Source organism: Primulina tabacum, chromosome 13 (assembly GCF_025594145.1).
Source record: "Primulina tabacum isolate GXHZ01 chromosome 13, ASM2559414v2, whole genome shotgun sequence".
In the NCBI taxonomy this organism is placed as follows: Eukaryota; Viridiplantae; Streptophyta; class Magnoliopsida; order Lamiales; family Gesneriaceae; genus Primulina; species Primulina tabacum.
The window spans coordinates 10,715,089-10,737,182 of record NC_134562.1 but is presented as its reverse complement, the minus strand read 5'-3'; the positions used below and the strand labels follow the sequence as shown (position 1 = coordinate 10,737,182).

The 22,094-nt window shown below is 41.8% G+C and overlaps 1 protein-coding gene across 1 annotated transcript; it reads right to left on the bottom strand.

Moving 5' to 3' along the window:
• Positions 1–11,631: 11,631 nt before the first annotated feature.
• LOC142521859 (uncharacterized) lies at positions 11,632–12,093 on the bottom strand. Its single transcript, XM_075625032.1, has one exon. The coding sequence runs from the start codon at positions 12,091–12,093 to the stop codon at positions 11,632–11,634; it is 462 nt and encodes a 153-aa protein (XP_075481147.1).
• Positions 12,094–22,094: the final 10,001 nt, after the last annotated feature.

The following is a 22,094-nucleotide window of genomic DNA, read 5'->3' as shown; positions in this document are numbered from 1 at the left end:
ACCTGATTTGGTGAAAAACATTGTTTCCATTTCTATGCTTGATAAAATGGATATTCTTGTTTATTTAGCAAAGGTGTTTGCAACATTTACAAGAATGAATGTTTAATTGGTACTGGAGAACTTGAAAACGATCTCTATAACTTAAAATTGAAAGATATTCCACTGAACAATGTCCAAGCAATAACAACAACAAACAAGCGAAAACAAGATACTCTAAATTCGGCACAATTATGGCATGCTCGATTAGGACATATTTTCCTAATAAGGATGAACAAGTTAGTGGGAGTGGGCATGTTTGATATGTCTGATATTAATGCTCTCACGACTTGTGAATCCTGTCTGAAAGGAAAGATGACCAAAATTCCTTTTAAGGGCCATGTGGAGCGAGCCAAAGGGTTATTGGATTTGATCCATACCGATGTGTGCGGTCCGCTTAGCATCACCACTAAGCATGGACATGCCTACTTCATCACCTTTACCGATGAATTTTCGAGGTATGGGTATGTGTATTTGATGAAATACAAGTCTGAAGCCTTTGAAAGGTTCAAAAAATTCAGAAGTGAAGTAGAGAAACAGTTGGGGCGAAGCATCAATACACTTCGATCGGATCGAGGTGGTGAGTACTTGAGTGCCGAGTTCCAAGAGTATCTTAGGGAGAATGGGATTCTCTCGCAGTGGACTCCGCCCGCTACACCGCAATTGAATGGTGTTTCGGAGCGTCGTAACCGGACTTTGATGGACATGGTTCGGTCTATGATGGGGTTCACGGAGTTGCCGCCATCCTTTTGGGGATATGCGCTTGAGACAGCGGCACTGTTGTTGAACAATGTCCATTCAAAGGCACTTGACAAGACACCATATGAGATATGGATGGGTAAGCCACCCAAATATTCTTATCATAGAATATGGGGGTGCCCTGCTTATGTGAAGCAGGTAGTGGGAGATAAATTTGATAGTCGATCCATTTTATGTTACTTCGTGGGATATCCAAAGAATTCGGTTGGATACTACTTCTATCATCCCAAAGAAACAAATGTGTTTGTTTCTAGGAATGCGACCTTTTTGGAAAAAGAATTTCTATTGGATAGAAAAGGCGAGATGATAGAACTCGTAGAGGTTCGAGAGATACCCACCATTATAGAACCCACACCCGAAGAGCCAAGAGAGGAGATACAAGCTCCTAGAAGATCCGAGAGAGTCTCGAGACCACCTATGAGGTATGGTCTGCTTCTTGAAGAGGGCCATGATGAGCCTAACCATGGATGTGATCCAAGGACCTTCAAGGAAGCGTTATCTGATGCCGATTCATCTAAGTGGCTTGAAGCAATGGAATCTGAGATGAATTCCATGCATTCGAACCAAGTGTGGAATCTCGTGGATCCACCTGAGGGAATTGTTCCCATAGGGTGTAAATGGATTTACAAGAGAAAACTTGGGGCGGATGGGAAGGTATTGACCTTCAAGGCGCGATTGGTGGCAAAAGAATATACTCAAAGACAAGGAGTTGACTTTGAGGAAACCTTTTCTCCAGTTGCAATGTTCAAGTCCATAAGGATATTGCTAGCCGTAGCTGCATGGTATGACTATGAGATATGGCAGATGGATGTCAAGACAGCCTTTCTTAATGTGGATATTAAGGAAGAGATTTACATGTCTCAACCTCAAGGGTTTACATCTATCGGAAGTGAGCATATGGTATGCAAACTTCAAAGATCTATTTATGGTCTTAAGCAGGCATCTAGGAGTTGGAACCTCAAATTCGATAGTACAATCAAAGAGTTTGGTTTTGCTAAGAATCCTGATGAACCCTGTGTGTATAAGAACGTCAGTGGGAGTGCTGTGACATTCCTTGTGCTTTATGTTGATGACATTCTACACATTGGGAATGATGTAGGGATGCTGCAATCAACTAAGATATGGTTAGCGAGTAAGTTCTCGATGCAGGACTTGGGTGAAGCATCTTTTGTATTGGGAATACAGATCTATAGAGATAGATCAAAAAGATTGCTTGGTCTCACCCAGTCCACATACATTGATACCATCGTGAAACGGTTCTCGATGGATGAGTCCAAGAGAGGACATCTACCAATGTGTCATGGCGTGTCCCTATCCAAGTCTATGTCTCCCAAGACTGATGCAGAGATAGCGGCGATGACAAGCATTCCTTATGCATCTGCAATTGGTAGCATCATGTATGGGATGATATCTACGCGTCCTGACGTGGCTTTCGCACTAAGTGTAGTGAGTAGATATCAATCCAACCCTCGTCTTCCACACTGGAAAGCTGTGAAAGATATCCTCAAGTATTTGAGAAGGACCAATAAGTTGTTCTTGGTCTATGGGGGTGGAGAACATAAATTGGAAGGCTATACCGACTCTAGCTTCCAAAGCGATATCGATGACTCGAAGTCAACCTCTGGGTTCATATTCATGCTCAATGGTTCTGCTATCTCTTGGAAGAGTTACAAGCAAGACAGTATAGCGGATTCCACCACTGAGGCAGAATATATTGCTGCATCAGCTGCAGCAAAGGAGGCTGTTTGGATAAGGAATTTCGTCCAAGAGTTGGGCGTCATTCCTAATGGAGTTGCTCGTGTCCCAGTGTTTTGTGACAACACGGGAGCCATTGCTCAAGCAAAGGAGCCGAGGTCTCATCAGAAGTCCAAACACGTATTGAGAAAGTACCACATCCTCAGAGAGATTGTGGAAAGAGGAGATGTCACGATTGACAAAGTCGGCTCCGCATATAATGTTGCTGATCTACTAACTAAGCCTTTACCTGGACTATTATTCGATAAGCATCGCGAATCAATGGGTTTGAAGCATATGGGTAGTTGGCTCTAGTGCAATTGGGAGATTATTAGAGTAGGTGCCCGTCGAGCCAAGTGTTGGTTGAGTGTTCACAATGAAACTCTATGTATGAACAATCTTTATTTTAATAATAGTTGTAATTATTATTGGCACATCTTTATCTGAATACCCATGCTAGTTGCATAGATAAAGCCCTTGAATATACAAATAGTAGAAAGAATATGAGATGCTCATATAATGAGTATCATGAAACTCATATTTTGAATACTGTATATTCTAAACAGTTCCTAGTCGATTCAGCCGCCGCTAAGAAGGATATAGGCCGCTCGAGTTCGAGACTAGTATCTGCGATGTGAGTACCATGTTTCATTGGTAGGGGACATTGTGATGTCCGAGCATGCAGATAGGTGCTCCTGGTAGAGTGCATTGAACAACCCTCCATAAAGGACTTTCCAAGTGGTTCTCACTTATCGAGTGGAAAAGTCTTAGTTTATGGTTGTACACCATTAGTCCTTATGACCCGGGACAACATTGAGACTCTATGTGCTAGAATTACACTTTGACTTGTTTACCGACTCTCAAGGGGTCATCAGGTGGCAAGGTTGGGTGTTTTGTCGAAACATATAGGAGTCGATCCATTGTAGTCGGGGATTCACCGCTTACCTTCGGGTATGGATATCCTATGTGTATGTAGTATGAAATCTCTGATCAGAGTATGGTGGTAATTATGAAAGGAGTTTCATAGATTACACCATCGATGCAACTACAACATGACACATAGTATCGATTCATTGACAACTCTCGATATACCAATGGTTGTCGAATCAGTCGGGATATATGAGTTGAAGGGACCGTACTGTAAGCTAACCATAATTGAATGGTTTTTGCAGGCACTATCATTTGATACATAGGAAATCATGTAAGCGATGCTGCTAGGCGTTTAACATGATTGGTTGGGTACTATCAGACTTGAGTTCTGACGTTCTTGTTATCAAGGAGTTGATAAGTAAGAATGGAGCAATTGGGGTATGCTCATATAAGGACATATTTAGTCCGAATCACATGGAGATGTGAACCCACAGCTAGTTGTATCAATGAACCATTGAGGGCCACACAAGTGCTAGCTTTCTAGATCCCGTTGAGAAGTTAAAATAGTTCAATGTGTTGAACGGCTTATAAATGAGTTTATAAGCTTAAAGAAAAATAGAAGTATGACTTCTATAAGGAGAATGTAACTTTTAATTTGAGGAAGTGTTCCTAAATTCTAAATTAAAAGTTGGCCAAACAAATAATGTATTTGAAAATTGTGATTTTCATAAACATTTTTATGGACTAAGTTAAATTAATTCAAGTGTTGAATTAATTAAACACTAGTGGACCTAGTAGAGTTCAAATAATTAAATTAATTCAAGTATTGAATTATTTAAATTGGGCCTTGTAGAGCACAATTGTAATAATTATTTAAACTAGTGGACTTGAGTAATTCAAGTAAGATTTGATTGGGCTCAAATATGTTTGAGACAATTTAAATAAAAGTCCATTGGCCCTTTGTAATTGTTACAAGCCCACTCAAAAAGCATGCATGGGAAGGTGAAAGGTTGGAGACAACTTTCGCAACAAACAAGGCATGGCATGCATATGCTAGACTTCACTTTTTCAAGCACCAAGAAAAACTCTTCTTCTCTCCTCCCACAATGCTATGGCCGAAATTTCTCTCTTATTTTCTTGAAAATTTTGCTTCTTCATTTTTGATGAATTGATAGCAAACTTCTCAAAGAAAATGCCTTACATTTTCTAGTGCAAGTGTAAGGTGGATCTTCCTAGTTGGTGGTGGGCTTGATTTTGAGCAAGGTGTGCTCAAGGAAAGCTTGAAGATTTGTCATCTTTTCAAGAGCTAAGGTGTTTACACCTTAGTTGGAGCCATCATCAACCTCAAGAGGTTGATAGGTATGATTTCTTTACACCCTATGAATGTCATAGTTGTGTTTTTGTATATGCTACAACACTAGTACATAGGTGGCCGAAATTTTCTTGTTGAAATCAATTTTTGAACTTCCGTTGCGATTTCGGGCACCTAAAATCGATCCTTTTCAAAGGGCTGCAAAAGCCCCAAGGACAGTTGATGAAGCTGGGGCAGCAAAAGCCACTGCAAAATTCAGGTGCCTCAAAGCCTGATAAGAGGCAACAGTGCGAGCAATGCAACCATTTTCACTACGGTAAATGCATGTGGGGATCATTTAAGTGCTTCATTTGGAAGGAGGAGGGCCATAAAGCTGCGGATTGTCCGAAGAATAAGGGACTACTACTGGTAGGGCATATGTTATGTAACGTACCGTAATTTTAAACATACTTAAAATTTGCGGAAAAATAAAAAATTTCTTAAATAAATAACAATTTCTCAAAATACACTTGTAATTAAAATGTTTGAACAAATATTTGTAATGTAAACGAACTTGCAACAAGTACTTGCTTTCAAATGACATAAAGTAATTCGTCAAAATCAGAGTAAACAATTTTATCATGCATAAAATAAAATCCTTGAAAACTAAGGCGGTCCTCGGGTTAGTCCACCGCACAGTCCGAGCTAACTCACCGATCCCCGTCTCTCGTCTCCACATACTCGTCCTCACCTTCATCGATCAAGTTTAGTTAGTTTAAAAACATAATATGTATAAACCGAGAATAGCAAGTATTACATAATAAAGTCACATGCATTTCAAAGTAGTACATACATAATTAAAACTTTAAACATACTTACATAGACTGAGACGTGGCTTCAATACATAAACATTTTCATAAACGTGCTTTCACCATACATACTTAAACATGCGTCATCATCATTTTGCGTAGAGATATGTTTCAAAACAAGTGACCCATACATATTGCGCCTGATAAGATTAAACCACAGTACTGGGCTGGCAGGGATGTCTACTACCACATACATAAGCTCCCCGGTCATACTTTACCTGGTGGATTGGTCCCTAGTCATACTTTACCGCTTTCCCATATGATCAAAACCCGGTTATAATTTACCGGGGTGGAGAGGTCCTCGGACACGTTCTCCGGCTTCCAAACCCGTTCATAATTGGTCACAAGACATTTAGCATACCTCAAAAATAAAACAATTTCTCTTTTTGCACGTCGAACATACTTACATAGCGTTGAGGGATTTGTTGGATCTTGCTTGGGGCTACTGTTGCACATAAATACTAGTACATTATTCCAACAATTTAAAATTTCATAACTTAATCGTTCTAAACAAACACACCACCGAAGTAATTAAATAACTTATGACTTTCTAGACCCTTCGAGACTTGACCACGTTTAATCAACATATTAAACCATGACTCAAACCCCGAAACAATCTTGACATGGAGTATGAAATTTCCCAAGCAATGGAAGACACGGACCTCACTTAAACCATATTTCAACGTTCCCTATTCAAACTTCGTAACGCCTAATCTAACCCTCACTAAGCTTGGACATAACGACGTATTAGTAACCAAAGGAAGCTTTAACATCTAAACTTGAAGCCCGAAGATACAAGAACCAGCGCCTAGGCGCTGAGGATTAGCGCTTCAGCGCCTGTCAAGCACCGCGGTGCTAGCCTGCAGTGCCGCGACGCTGCACAATGCGAAACTGCAGCGCTGCGGCAATAACCCTGTGCGAACTCAACCCCAAAAATGTCACTTTTTACCCATTCACTTCCCTATGCCTTCTAATGCAACCAAACCCATACTGGCTCGAAACGAAACACCGAAAGATGACTGATCACAACACATGACACACCTAAACGCAGAAATGACCACTCTGCAATTTCCAATGAAGCCTGCAACCAAATAACTCAAGAAACATGAAGAACATATTTTTAAAAACGTCATAGTTTGAGCAGTGATACGAAAATAATCATAACTCACTCGTTTCTTGTTCAAAAATTACGTGTTTACTATCAAATCGAAGGTATCAAAAAGTACTACATTTTATATATGTTGAAAAGTTTTCCAGAAAGTCGATCGAAAATTCACAGTACCCAAAATGACAGCATACTTTGTTTTGAGATCTAAAATTTTGATCCGAAATCGTTTTAAACATTTTTGCTCACACTTTTGCATAACATACATAAATTTTTCATACAATATACATCAAAATACTTACTACGACAAGATCGATGCAAAAATAAAAGAATATACATGCCTTTACGTCTAAACGCTCGAAGATGACGAATACCGACGTGGTGGAATATGGGAGATGACCGAGGGACTATGCTGCACGATTCTTGCTCGAAAAAGGAACACAATTCTCCAGAAATTTGCAAGGGAGAGGGGTGGCTGCTACTGAGAATTTAGAACCCTAGCTATCTCAAAACTTCTGAACGTTTATGTGTGTGTTGTGTGTGTGCGTGAGTGTGTGGTGTAGATTAGGTGAAAATTTGCTTAATTAATTAATTAATTAATTAACTAATTAGGGGCTAAAAGTTCTTAAAATAATTAGTTATAAAAATAATACTACTCTAATTATTCAATACTATTAAAAGATTAAATAAAATAATTGAGTACCAAGTTTCAAGTTTAAAATCTCAAAATTTTCAAATGGATATTTGAAAAGTTTAAAATCTTGAAATCACCTAATAAATTAAATTAGGCTTTAAAATACTTAAAATTCCAAAAATTATTTAAAATAACAATTTTCTTGACTTGAAATAAAATACCACATTATCGTAAATCGCCTAAATCGTCAGCGGTCTATTTTCCCGATCCCGCATCAAATATTCGCCTGAAACATAAAACTCAAGAAAACATTTTAACGTACATCAAATAAACATGTAGTAATTTATAATATTGCAAATCAGAAATCATGCATGGTTAAGAAAATCATTTTAAAATTAAATAAATAATTTTAACCATTTAATAAATGCAAGGGTTTACGTGTATTAATTTTTTGGCTCTACAATTCACCCCCCACTTAAATAAATTTCGTCCTCAAAATTAGATCTTACCAAACAACTCTGGGTAGCGACTTCTCACATCTGCTTCGGCCTCTCAAGTGGCCTCCTCCACGGATTGATTCAGACCAACTTGGTCACTTTGTTCTGAAGTCTCCGGTCCTGTCTGTCTAGAATTCGGACAGGTTTTTCCTCATATGACAGATCTGGAGCAAGCTATAACGGCTCACAGTTCAAAACATGCGAATTATTTGCCATATATTTCTTCAGCATCAAGACGTGGAATACATTGTGTACACTGGCCAGATTCGGCGGTAAAGCTACATGATAAGCAAGTGTCCCAACTCTGTCAAGAATTTCGAACGGCCCAATAAATCTCAGACTCAGCTTGCCTTTCTTCCCAAACCTCATAACACCTTTCATGGGTGATATCTTAATGAATACGTGATCTCCTACGAAAAATTCGAAATCTCTTCTCCTTTTGTCAGAATAACTCTTTTGGCGACTATGGGCGGTCTTCATCCTTTCTCGGATCTTGACCACCACATCTGCGGTCTGCTGAACAATCTCTGGGCCAAGTTCTAATCTCTCACCGACTTCATCCCAATGAATCGGCGATCTGCACTTCCTTCCATACAGTGCTTCGTAGGGAGCAATACCTATAGATGATTGGAAACTGTTGTTGTAGGTAAACTCCACTAGAGGTAGCTTCGATTCCCAATTCCCATGGAAATCGATCACATAAGCTCGCAGCAAATCTTCCAATATCTGAATCACTCTCTCAGACTGGTCGTCTATCTGAGGGTTAAATGTCGTACTGAATAGCAACTTTGTCTCCACAGCTGAATGCAAACTCTTCTAAAAGGATGATGTGAACCTCGAGTCCCTGTCAGACACAATAGAAACTGGGATCCCGTGCAATCGGACAATCTCTCGGATATAGAGCTCTACATACTACGTTATGGTAAAAGTCGTCTTCACTGGTAAGAAGTGTGCCAATTTAGTAAATTGATCCACTATAACCCAGATGGTGTTAGATCCTCTGACTGACACCGGCAATCCAACAACGAAATCCATGCTGATATTCTCCCATTTCCACTCGAGAATAGGGAGTGGCTTAAGCATACCTGCATGCCTCTGATGCTCTGCTTTCACTTGCCGACAAGTGAGACACTCAGATACAAATCGACGTATGTCCCGCTTCATCCCTGGCCAACAATACAATATCTGCAAGTCCTTGTACATTTTGGTACCTCCTGGATGGATGGAATACGGAGATGTATGTGCCTCTGTCAAAATATCCTCTCTGATCGAATCAACACTAGGCATCCACATCCTTCCTCTGTACCTCACAATACCATCGGACACTGTGTAGAGTACACTGCCCTTGGCTTCATCCTTCAGTCTCCACTTTTGTAACTATTCATCTGAAGGCTGACCTCTACGGATTCGGTCCAGCAAAGAAGACTGAACTATCAGATTAGACAACTTGGGTGCTCTGCCCTTTGGATAAACTTCTTAGCCAAATATCTGAATCTCTGACTGAAGAGATCTCTGCACTGATAACTGTGCTACGACTGCTATTTTTCTGCTTAAAGCATCTGCCATAACATTAGCTTTTCCTGAATGGTAGCTAATTTCACAATTGTAGTCTTTTATTAACTCCAACCACTGTCTTTGTCTCATGTTCAGCTCTTTCTGCGTGAAGAATTACTTGAGACACTTGTGATCAGTGAATATCTGGCATTTCTCTTCGTACAAATAGTGTCTTTATATCTCAACGCAAAGATAACGGCAGCTAACTCGAGATTATGAGTCGGGTTGTTCTTTTCATGAACCTTCAACTGTCTGGAGGCATAAGATATAACCCGACCATGATGCATCAGTACTGTGCCTAAACCGACCTTAGATGCATCGGTGTACAACACAAAATTTCCTTGCCCCGACGACATGGCTAAGACCGGCGCTATAATAAGAGCTTGCTTCAAAGTATCGAAGCTCTTCTGAAAATCTTCACCCCAAACAAATTTAGCATTCTTCTTGGTCAATGAAGTGAGTGGCACTGCAATCGAGGAAAACTGCTGAATAAATTTCATGTAGTATCCTGCCAAGCCTAGAAAACTACGGATCTCTGACACATTCTTCGGCTCAACCCATTCTCTCACTGCCGCCACTTTAGCTGGATCAACCTCAATGCTACTGCTAGAAATGAAATGTCCCAAAAATGCTACCTTCTCCAACCAGAATTCACACATATTGAATTTTGCAAAAAGCTTGCGACTCTGCAAGACTTGCAAAACTGTACCCAAATGTTGACTGTGCTCCTCATGTCTTTTTGAGTAAATAAAAATGTCTTCAATGAATACTATGATGAACTGATCTAGGTAAGGCTAAATACTCGATTCATAAGGTCCATAAAAATTGCTGGAGCATTTGTCAGTCCAAATGGCATCACTAAAAACTCGTAATGCCCATATCTAGTTCTGAAGACTGTCTTATGAACATCTGTATCCTTTTCCTTCAGTTGATGATACCCAGAACGTAGATCGATCTTAGAGGACATTGTAGCTCCCTGCAACTGATCGAATAAGTCCTCGATCCTTGGTAATGGGTATTTGTTCTTGATCGTTATCTTGTTCAATTCTCGGTAATCGATACACAACCTCATGCTTCCGTCTTTCTTCTTTACGAAGAGAACTGGTGCGCCTCATTGTGAGAAACTAGGGCGGATGAATTCTTTGTCTAGGAGATCCTGGATATGCTGCTTGAGCTCTAACATCTCTGCTGGGGCCAACCAATACAGTACCTTAGAGATTGACACAGTGCCTGGCACAAGGTCAATGGCGAACTCCACCTCTCTCTCTGGTGGAAGGCCTGTGACATCATATGGAAAAACGTCAGAAAAATCCCTGACAACTGGAACATCAGATATCGATGGGGTGGGTGCGTCAGGTGCTGAAATAATACTGGCCAAGATTGCCTGACACGCCTTATGTGTAAGTCTCTGTGCCTGCATGCAAGAGATCATGCAAGGGAAACTTTTCCACCTGTTCGCCTCAAAAAGAAATTGCTCCATGCCCAACGGTGTTACTAACACTGATCTTTTCTAAAAATCAATTAGAACTCTGTTCTTCATCAGACAGTCCATCCCCAAGATGATATCAAACTCTGGCATTGGCAATACAATCAGATCGACGTAAACTAGGTGGCCCTGTAGTTCAAGATCGATATCTCTGACCACGTTAGTAGCTGATAACTCCACCCTTGATGGGACTGTCACGGAGTATCTCACGTCGAGTCCAATGGACATGACTCCCAAATGATTAGTGAACGTCTCTGAGATAAAAGATGAGTAGCCCCGGAATCTAACAAGCCTTCGTGGCTACTCTCTTAATCAAGATATTTTCCGAGGGACGTTAGCACAACACATAAACATATACCCCAAAATACTAATCTTAACCTCATGCAAAGTTGAAAATTTCGATCCAAAGTCTCCAAAATACGAAAATGACATACTAATATCCCCAAGCAAAATTCGAAGCATGTCAGACTAAAAATAAATACTGTGCTGAATTAAATAGGTTACCAGTCAAAAGAGTCGTGTCTGGGTTAACCTCCTCGGCATGCATGGTGAACACTCTCCCTGGGTTGGCTCCTCCACTGCGGGTAGTCCCTCAGCATATGATCACTGGCTCCGCACTTCAAGCATTTGCCATAATTCTATAAACACTGGCCCATGTGCTAATGGTTGCACTTCGGGCACACTGGGTACTCAAACTTCTGAGGATCCTTCTTTGGTGGCATAGGACCTTTACCTTTTGGCGGTCCTGGAAATGGCCTCTTTCCCTGCTTTCCCTGAAAGGCCTCCTGAACTGCTGCTACTGCTGCTGGGGTTTCTGATAGGGCCTCTTGCCCTGTCTTTCATTCTCGATGTCTTTCTGGTCCTGTTCAGCTGCCAAGGCTCTAGATACAACAACGGCATAGGTAGTAGGACCAACAACTCTAACATCACGGCGTAAGATCGGGCGTAAACCATCAAGGAAATGCCTCAACTTCTCCTTTGTATCATTTGCAATCACGGGCACGAAGTGAAACCCCCTCTCAAAATTCTTCACAAAATCTTCCACGCTGCTGTCTCCCTGTCGCAACGTCATACACTCCCTGGTCAGTTTGGAGCGTACTTTCTCAGTGAAGTATTTGGAGTAGAAGACTTCCTTAAAACCATTCCAAGATAGAGTCTGCAAATTCACCGACACAAACGCGCTCTCCCACCACAGCCTAGCGTCCTTTGTCAACAGAAAGGTGGCACATCTAACTCTGTCTACATCCTGCAGCTCCATGAAAGAGAAAATCACATCGATGGACTTAATTCATCCCTTAGCTATCAAAGGGTCAGTAGTCCCCGAGAACTCTTTTGGGTCCATCCTCCCGAACCTCTCATATATTGCCTCTAGCCTGGACCTCGCCCCTATATCAACTCCAATATTGTTCCCTGCAAACTGTGCGAAGAACTGAGTCATACCTGCAAGCATCTGTGCCTGCATATCTGGCGGTGGGCGAGAATGAGTGGCCCTCTCCTCATCGCGAGCCTCTCTATTCTCTTCGCCGGTTCCTCGTGCAATCATATGTCTTGGAGGCATACCGTTCCAAAATTTACCCAACACATAAACCAAAATGCAAGAACATAATATCCGAATCATAAGATGCACGTAATTCGAATTTAAACATGTACATGTTGAAATCATGACCCTGATGCTTACTACATGAAAGAATTTTAAAACTTTAAAACTTACAGACTTGAGGTGTGACTTCGTGAGCTTCTTGCAACTGACAGTAGGCAAAACCCTTTAAAAGAACACCGCTCTGATACCAACAGTACCGTACATTTAAACATACTTAAAATTTCCGGAAAAAAAAATTTCTTAAATAAATAACAATTTCTCAAAATATACTTGTAAGTAAAATGCTTGAACAAATATTTGAAATGTAAACGAACTTGCAACAAGTACTTGTTTTAAAATGACATAAAGTAATTCGTTAAAATCAGAGTAAACAATTTTATCATGCATAAAATAAAATTCTTGAAAACTAAGGCGGTCCTTGGGTTAGTCCACCGCACAGTCCGAGCTAACTCACTGATCCTCGCATCTCGTCTTTACATACTCGTCCTCACCTGCAACGATCATTTCTTGTGATTCTAAAGACTCAACATGTATAAACCGAGAATATCAAGGAGTACATAATAAAGCCACATGCATTTCAAAGTAGTACATACATAATTAGAACTTTAAACATACTTACATAGACTGTGATGTTCCTTCAATACATAAACATTTTCATAAACGTGCTTGCATCATACATACTTAAACATGCGTCATCATCATTTTGCGTAGGGATATGTTTCAAAGCAAATGACCCATACATATTGCACCTGATCAGACTAAACCACAGTACTGGGCTGGCAGGGATGTCCAATACCACATACATAAGATCCCTGGTCATACTTTACTGGGTGGATTGGTCCCTAGTCATATTTTACCGTTTTCCAATCCTGATCAAAATCCGATCATACTTTACCGGGTGGATTGGTCCCTAGTCATATTTTACCGTTTTCCAATCGTGATCAAAACCCGATCATACTTTACCGGGAGGAGAGGTCCCCGGACACGTTCTCCGGCTTCCAAACTCATTCATAATTGGTCACAAGACATTGAGCATACCTTAAAAATAAAACATTTTCTCTTTTTGCACGTCGAACATACTTACATAGCGTTGAGAGACTCGTTGGATCTCGCTTGAGGCTTATATGGTCCAGAAAAATTTAATTTACGTAACCTAAATGCATGCAACATAGGGTTTTATTTAAAATATATGTTTATTCATTTTTATGAATTTATTGCATAATTATTACATGATTGGATCTATTTCATGAAATTTTAAAAGTTCATGCATTACGATTTTTAAGTTGCACTTTGTGCTCGAACGAGCAAGGAGAAGGAGAAAATATCAGGAAAATTATTTTTATTACATGATAAATTTTTATTAACTAAATAAGACGTTTTAAAGGTATTTTTCAAGAAATGGGCTTCATTGGGTATTTTTATCCGCTAGAGCATATTTTTTATTGGTACGCAAATTTTAACCAAACGGAGGACTTTTTGATGGCTCGGACAATATTTTCAAAAACGTACCTAAATGAAATATTTTTCGCTGAGTGTTATTAGGATTGATGGTCTTGTTTTTATTCTAAATGGGCCCAAAACCCTTTCAATTTGTAATTAGAGCCCATTAGTGTATTAATTTTGACTTAAACCTAATTAACTACATCCTAAACCTAATAACCTCAAGTGGCCGCCCCCTCCCTCACTTCTTTGAGCAGCAATTTGAAAATATCAACAGCTCCTCCAAGCTCCTCCCTAGGTTTTCAAGAAAAGTTCCCTCCCCGCTCCTCCGGCGCCTCCCCGACGTGAAATCCTTCTAGCTTTCATTCATATATCGATAAGGCACGCTTGTATTTTAATTTTCTCTTCATACACATCATTAGTATGCTGATTTTAATACATTTGTATCGGAAATTCTATGATCTACATCATGCGTGCATTTTGAGAAAAGTTTGACATGAAATTTCGGTTTTTATGCATGTTGCTCACGTATTTTTGTACCATGTGCAAGAGGGCTGCCAAACAAGTGTCCTTAGAGGATGAACACGTTGTTGAGGGTGTTTTTCTGCTGGAGTCACGGTTTTGTCAATGACAGTAGGAAGAGCCGATTGTGGTGGCTTGTGGTTAGGGTTTTGTGTTGGCTAGGGTAAAGAATGGAGAGGCTCGGCCAAGGGGGAACCCAACCAGGGCAGGGTACGGTCCAACAAGGTCCAAACCAAGGCCTAGGAGAGGTCTTTCATGGTGGTCTCAAGCTAGGTGGAATCGGGAATAGTTAGGGTCGACCTTGGGGACATCTTCGTGTGCTCGGGTAGATGAACTTCACGGCTAGCATGGGGCTATGACCGTGGGTTCAATAGGTCCAGTAGGGGTACTAGGGTGGTCCAGTGCAGTATGGTTGGCGGCTGGTCTGAGTGATTCTTGTGTAGGGTCGAAGAATGGTGCTAGGGTCAGGACTAGAGTTGTCTAGGGCGAGTAGAGAAAAATCCAGCATCCTTTGGTCAGGAACTCGTGGGGCTTGAGAGGTCCGAATTACATGATACTACAAAAGTCATAGCTGACTAACAGAATTCAAATTAAGAAAATGAACATGTATATGTTTTTACGATGATATGTGCTATTATTATTAACTTTTTTTGACAAGTCACGATTATGCATACGATTTTACCGCATACATGAAATGTATGTTGAGTACAATATTTTGCACTACTGCTTGTTATGTATATGTATTCGTTATATTAGTACAGGTGTGTTGAGTCTTTAGACTCACTAGATATGTGTGATGCAGGTGATAATGATATGATATTAAGGGGACTGCAGGTGCCGAACTCGTAGTAGACGGGCCTGGATGTGTGCACGACCTGAGGACCACACTTTTCCGCACATCATGATTTTAGGAGAGATGAGAGGACATTGATATTTTATACACTGGTTTCGGTTTACTGATGATTACTAGTATTTTTAATTGTTCATGCTTCGTTTGAGATCGATCATTTTAAATTGTAGTATGTCTTTTAGTTGTCAAATGGTTACGATTATTTTTAAATGTTATTTTTCTTTAGTAGGGTTGCATGCATGCAAATTATTTAAGTGTTTGTGAGCTTTACACAAAAAAAAAATAGCAGCATTTTAAATTAGTAGATGCTACAGTTGGTATCAGAGCAAGGGTCCTGTATAGGGTTGTGCCACCGCCAGTTTCTGCAGCTCAGTCTTCAAGCCCCAAGTCTGTAAGCTTTTATGTTTTAAATGTTTTAAATGATTTACTGCTATCACCTGCATGTTGACATGGTATACGTTTTACGATTATCTTCATTGCATGATTACCTGCTTTTCTGCTTTAAGGACTTATTATTTTCGAAAATAAATCTAGATTAAATTACATGATGGGTTACATTTAAAATTTGGACTGTGTTCAGATATCATGCCTCCCTGACGTGCTCCTAGTACAGATCGCCAGGATGACATTCCTGGAGGCGGTAGAGGCCCTCCTCCACCACCACCATCGCCAGGGGACACAGCTACCTGAGTATTAAAGGGGATAGCTAAACTGAAGGAGCAGGCCCAGCAGGCGCCCCGATCTCAGACCGATATCTATGAGTAGTTTAGACGGCTCAGCCCGAAGGAGTTCGGGGGGACCACTGACCCTTTCTTGGCAGAGGAATGGGTTAGATTGGTGGAGCTGCACTTTGACTACCTACAATTGAGAGATGGCGACCGGGTCAGGTGTGTCATTTATATGCTGAGGGATGATGCATCACTATGGTGGGAGGGAGCCGCCCCTGCAGTCGACTTGACTTCTCTCACTTGGGATAGCTTCAAGGAGATGTTTTATGCCAAGTTCTTCCCACTTGACGTCAGGGGCCGCCTAACGAAGAAGTTTATGAGTCTCCGCCAGGGGGACTCGTTTGTGGCAGAATTCATCAGGAAATTTGACAGGGGCTGTCATTTCATGCCCATTATCGCCAAGGATGCCGCCCAGAAGCCGAGGCATTTCATGGACGGACTGAGACCCACCCTTCGCCAGGATGTTAAGCTGATGAGGTCGGCGGGATATGATGAGGCCATCGCCTGCGCTTTTCAGGCGGAAGAGGCTCTGCGGGACATAGACTTCAAGATGCAGTGGAAGCATCATCAGGCCCATTCCAGTTCTCAGCCGCAGAAGAAACAATATACGGGGCCACCAAGACAGCAGGGGCAGCAGAAGCCCCTGGGACAGTATAGGGGGCCAGGACAGCAGCGGACACCTCAGGCACCAGAGGCTCCCAGGCCGGAGGGAGGACCGCCATGCAAGCAGTGCAACAAATATCACTATGGCAAATGCATGTGGGGCACCTACAAATGCTTCGTATGCAAACAGGAGGGGTACAAAGCTGCAAATTGCCCTCATAACAAGGGTCCCACTACCGGCAGGGCATATGTGATGCATGCCGAGGAGGCTGAGACGGAGCCAGACTCTACTTTGATCACCGCTAACCTTTACACTTGAGTTTTTATGTTTATCGCTTTGATTGCACTGGATGAATTGTTTGTTATAAGAATAAACTATGAGATTGAAAACATAGAAGAATCAGGATGCATGCTCTAACTAGTTGGAATTAAGGATTTAATCAGATGAATTGAGAATTATAGGGGCTAAATTTGAAATTTTTGTAGGGTCAAAGTGTGATTTTCGAAACTTTAGGGGCTAAAATTCAAATTTCAGGATTTTTGGGGGTAAATTTTAAAATTTTCGAGGAATGCATGGGGTTAATTAATTGAATTTTGAGGATTTTGGGTTAATTGCCGGTAAGAAATTTTTTAAGTTTAAACGCGATTAAATTTGATAGTATGTTTTGTCGCAGGGAGAATATATATTTCAGGTGTAGCTACGCATGCATTGTTAGATTTAGGGGCTACACATTCGTTTATATCCGAATCTTTCGTAAAGCGACTAGGAATCATACCAGTGGCTATGGATTCAGGTTTCAGAGCATCCATTCCGTCTTGGGATCAGATGTTTACCTCCCTGATAGTGAGGAAATTGGAGCTTCGACTACAGAAGCATATGGTGCAGGCAGATTTGATAGTGCTACCGTTGCCGAAGTTCGACATTATACTGGGTATGGACTGACTTTCCTTGAACTAAGTTGTCATATAATTTCCACATAGGTCAGTATATGTCCGACCGACCAGTGGTAAGTCGTTTTTATTCGAGGCAGCCAGATATCAGCAGATGCCTCACGTAATTTCTCGCTTGTGCGCGAGGCAGCCTATGAGGAGAGGTTTCCAGGCATTCCTAGCCAGTATCGTATCATTGTCTGAGCCAGTCAGTCAGAGGCTAGAGGACGTTGATGTGGTCAGGGAGTTCTCAGTGTTTTCCCTGACGATGTCTCAGGCATTCCAACAGACAGATAGGTGGACTTCTCTATTGAGTTCATGACAGGGACAGTGCCGATCTCCAAGGCACCCTACCGCCTAGCACCTACCGAGATGAAAGAACTGAAAGATCAGATACATGATTTGCTAGATAAGGGATTCATTCTACCGAGATTTTCTCCATGGGGCGCGCCAGTACTGTTCGTCAAGAAGAAGGATGGTAGCATGCGACTGTGCATGGACTATAGGGAGTTGAACAGAGTCACAGTCAAGAATAAATATCCGTTGCCGAGGATCGAGGATTTGTTTGATCAGCTTCAGGTAGCATCAGTGTTCTCGAAGATAGACCTCCGATCCGGATACCATCAGCTGAAGGTAAGAGAGACCGACGTGCATAAGACAGCCTTCCAGACGTGTTATGGGAACTACGAGTTTATGGTGATGCCCTTTGGTTTGACGAACGCGCTAGCGATCTTCATGGATCTCATGAATTGCGTGTTTCAGCCTTACTTGGATCAGATCGTCATAGTTTTCATTGAAAATAATCATATCTATTCGAAGAGAGAGAGGAGCACAGTCAGCATCTGAGGACCGTACTGCAGACTATATAGGACGGACAGTTGTATGCCATGTTTAGTAAGTGCGAGTTCTGGCTTGACAGAGTGGCATTCTTGGGCCACATTGTATCTCAGGATGGTATTGAGTTTGACCCCAGTAAGGTCGAAGCAGTCAAAGATTGGCCAGCGCCTAAGAGATTGACAGAAATCCGTAGCTTCTTGGGATTAGCTGGTTACTACAGGAAGTTCATTCAGGGCTTCTCTTCTATTGCAGTGCCTATGACCGCCTTGTGGAAGAAGAATGCGAAGTTTATCTGGGGACCTGAGTGTCAGGAGAGTTTTGACAGACTAAAGCTAGCATTGAACACTGCACCAGTTCTAGCTACGCCATCAGGGCAGGGAGAGTTTGTTGTTTATACAAACGCATCAAATCTCGGTTTGGGCGCGATTCTGATGCAGCATGACAGAGTTATAGCCAATGCGTCCAGACAACTGAGAATTCATGAGAAGAATTATCCGACTCATGACCTCGAGCTAGCAGCAGTGGTGTTCGCTATGAAGATTTGGAGACACTATCCGTATGGGGAGAAGTGCAGGATTTTCACTCATCACAAGAGCCTGAAGTACTTCTTCAGACAGAAAGAGCTGAATATGTGGCAGAGGAGATGGCTAGAGCTAGTGAAGGATTATGACTGTGACATTAGCTACCATCCAGGTAAGGCTAATGTGGTTGCAGATGCTCTGAGCAGGAAGCACGTAGTGATTGCCCACATGTCGGTACAGAGACCGCTGCAGGCGGAGATTCAGAGATTTGAGCTTGCAGTTTATTCAAGGGCGATGTTCTGAATCTTGCTATCTGAGAGTACATCCAACATTAAGAGACAGAATCCGAGCAGGGCAGACTTCTGACGAGCAGTTACAAGAGTGGAGACAAAGGGACGAGGCTAAGGGCCAGAGAATGTATGCAGTTGAGGACGACATAGTTCGATATAGGGACTGTGTATGTGTTCCTGGCAGTGATTCTCTGAGAGTGGATATCTTGAGCGAGGCCCACAACACCCCGTACTCCAACCATCCAGGGAGTACGAAGATGTATAAGGATATTTAGTCGCTCTATTGGTGGCCAGGCATGAAGCGAGATATTATGCGATTCGTTTCGGAGTGTTTGACTTGTCAGCAGGTCAAGGCAGATCATCAGAGACCTGCAAGGAAGCTGAGACCACTCCTTATTCCCGATTGAAAATGTGAGAACATCACCATGGATTTCGTGATGGGGCTTCCAAGGACTACTGGAGGATTCAATGCCATCTGGGTGATAGTTGATCGGCTCACTAAATCTGCTCACTTCCTACCGATCAGAAAGACTTTCACCATGACTCAGTACGCAGAGCTGTATATCAGGGAGATAGTCAGACTGCACGGGATTCCGGCGTCCATCATGTCAGAGAGGGATCCGAGGTTTACGTCTGCGTTCTGGAAGAGTCTGCACCAGGCATTGGGTACTAAGTTACTGTTCATTACTGCTTTCCATCCTAAGATAGACGGGCAATCAGAGTGGGTGATTCAGATTCTGGAGGACCTACTCCGAGCTTGCATCATCGACTTCCAGGGCAGCTGGGAGCCGAAGTTACCTCTTGTGGAGTTCTCATACAACAAAAGATTTCAGGCATCGATTGGTATGGCTCCATACGAGGATTTTTACGGGAGGAAGTGTAGGTCGCCAGTGTATTGGGATGAGGTGGGAGAGAGAGTAGAGTTGGGTCCGGATATTGTCAGGCAGACAGCATAGTTAGTGGCCAGAATTCGGGACAGAATGAGGACTGCACAGAGTCATCAGAAGAGTTATGCGGATCAAAGGCGTAGAGATCTTGAGTTCGCAGTTGAGGATCATGTTTGTATGAAGGTCGCACCGATGAAGGGTGTGATGAGGTTCGGGAAGAAGGGCAAGCTCAGCCCTAGGTTCATCGAACCATTCGAGATCCTAGAGAGAGTCGGGGCACTCGCATACAGAATTGCATTACTGCCAAATCTGGCGGGAGTTCATAATGTGTTCCACGTCTCTATACTGCGGAAGTAAATGTCAAACACTTCGCATGTGCGGAACTATGAGCCTCTTCAGCTGACGCCGCACCTGTCATTCGGGGAAAAACCCACTCAGATATTGGATAAACAAGAGAGGAGACTCCGGAACAAGGTGATCCATATGGTCAAGGTCAAGTGGCTGAATCAATCAGAAGAGGAGGCTACTTGGGAGACTGAGATTGTAACGACCCATTACAAGCCAAGTGGACCGCCCACACGGCCCACTGCCCCGATCGACCCAAGTCTATCCCGATCTTGGGCTCCCTCAAAGGGGACTTTTCCCTCACGGGCTTTCCATAGGCGTCGTACGGGTTACTCATAGGATCTCCCCCTCCCTACCAAGGGGTTTCTTTCGCCTCCCCAGGACTCGATCCCATGACCTATAGGATAAGTACATTGATATCAAGAGTCCTGGTACCAATGAGATGCATTCAAGGAAAAATCCCACTTACTGAGTTTTGTAAACTCATTCCAGTTATGTCATGTGATGCAGGTAAAAAGGAATAGCAACAGAAGTGTCGAGGCATGGAAGGTGCATGTGCCAAAGCTTGGAGAATTATATTTTGTTAAAATGGTTTTGAGTATTGCACCTTGGTTCATGTTTTGAACAAGAAAATTATGTCACATTTTTTTGAAACACTTGGTATTTATGGAGATCGGATTTATGTGTATTTTGGAAAGATTGGTTGTGGTAATGTTTACTCTGTTTGCTTGGGGTTTTTGGTAAATCTATAATTAGGTGCAAACTTTGCCAAAATTTTATTAATTATTACTTTTCTCCAAATCTTTTAATAAGGCTTCCGCATTATTGCATTTATAGTTTAATGTCATGGGGTAAGGGTGTTGCAGAGATCGAGATGAGGAGTCGCTACCCGGAGTTATTCGGTACGTTTTAATTTCGATGATGAAATTTTATTTAAGGGGGGAGAGTTGTAAGGTCCAGAAAATTTTAATTTACGTAACAAAATGCATGCAGTCTAGGATTTTAATTAAAATATATGTATTCATTTTTATGTATTTATTGTATAATTATTGCATGATAGGATCTATTTCATGAAATTTTAAAAGTTCATGCATTATGATTTTTAAGTTGCACTTTATGCTCGAACGAGCAACGGAGAAGGAGAAAATATCAGGAAAATTATTTTTATTACATGATAGATTTTTATTAATTAAATAAGGCGTTTTAAAGGTATTTTTCAAGAAATGGGCTTCGTTGGGTATTTTTACCCGGCATAGCATAATTTTTATCGGTACGCAAATTTTAACAAAACAGAGGACTTTTTGAGGGCTCGGGCAATATTTTCAAAAATGTACCTAAACGAAATATTCTTCGGGAGTGTTATTAGGCTTGATGGGCTTGTTTTTATGCTAAATGGGCCCAAAACCCTTTTAATTTTTAATTAGAGTCCATTAGTGTATTAATTTGTGACTTAAACCTAATTAACTACTCCCTAAACCTAATAACCTCAAGTGGCCGCACCCTCCCTCACTTATTCAGCATGGGGCTATGACCATGGGTTCAATAGGTCTAGTAGGGCTACTAGGGTGGTCCAGGGGAGGATGGTTGGCGGCTGGTCCGAGTGGTTCTGGTGTAGGGACGAAGAATGGTGCTAGGGTCACGACTAGAGTTGTCTAGGGCGAGTAGAGAAAAATTCAGCAGCCTTTGGCCATGAACTCGTGGGGCTT

Bases quoted from the DNA above. Each gene is read 5' to 3' on its own strand.
- LOC142521859 (XM_075625032.1), bottom strand. From the start codon at position 12,093: ATGGAGCTGCAGGATGTAGACAGAGTTAGATGTGCCACCTTTCTGTTG.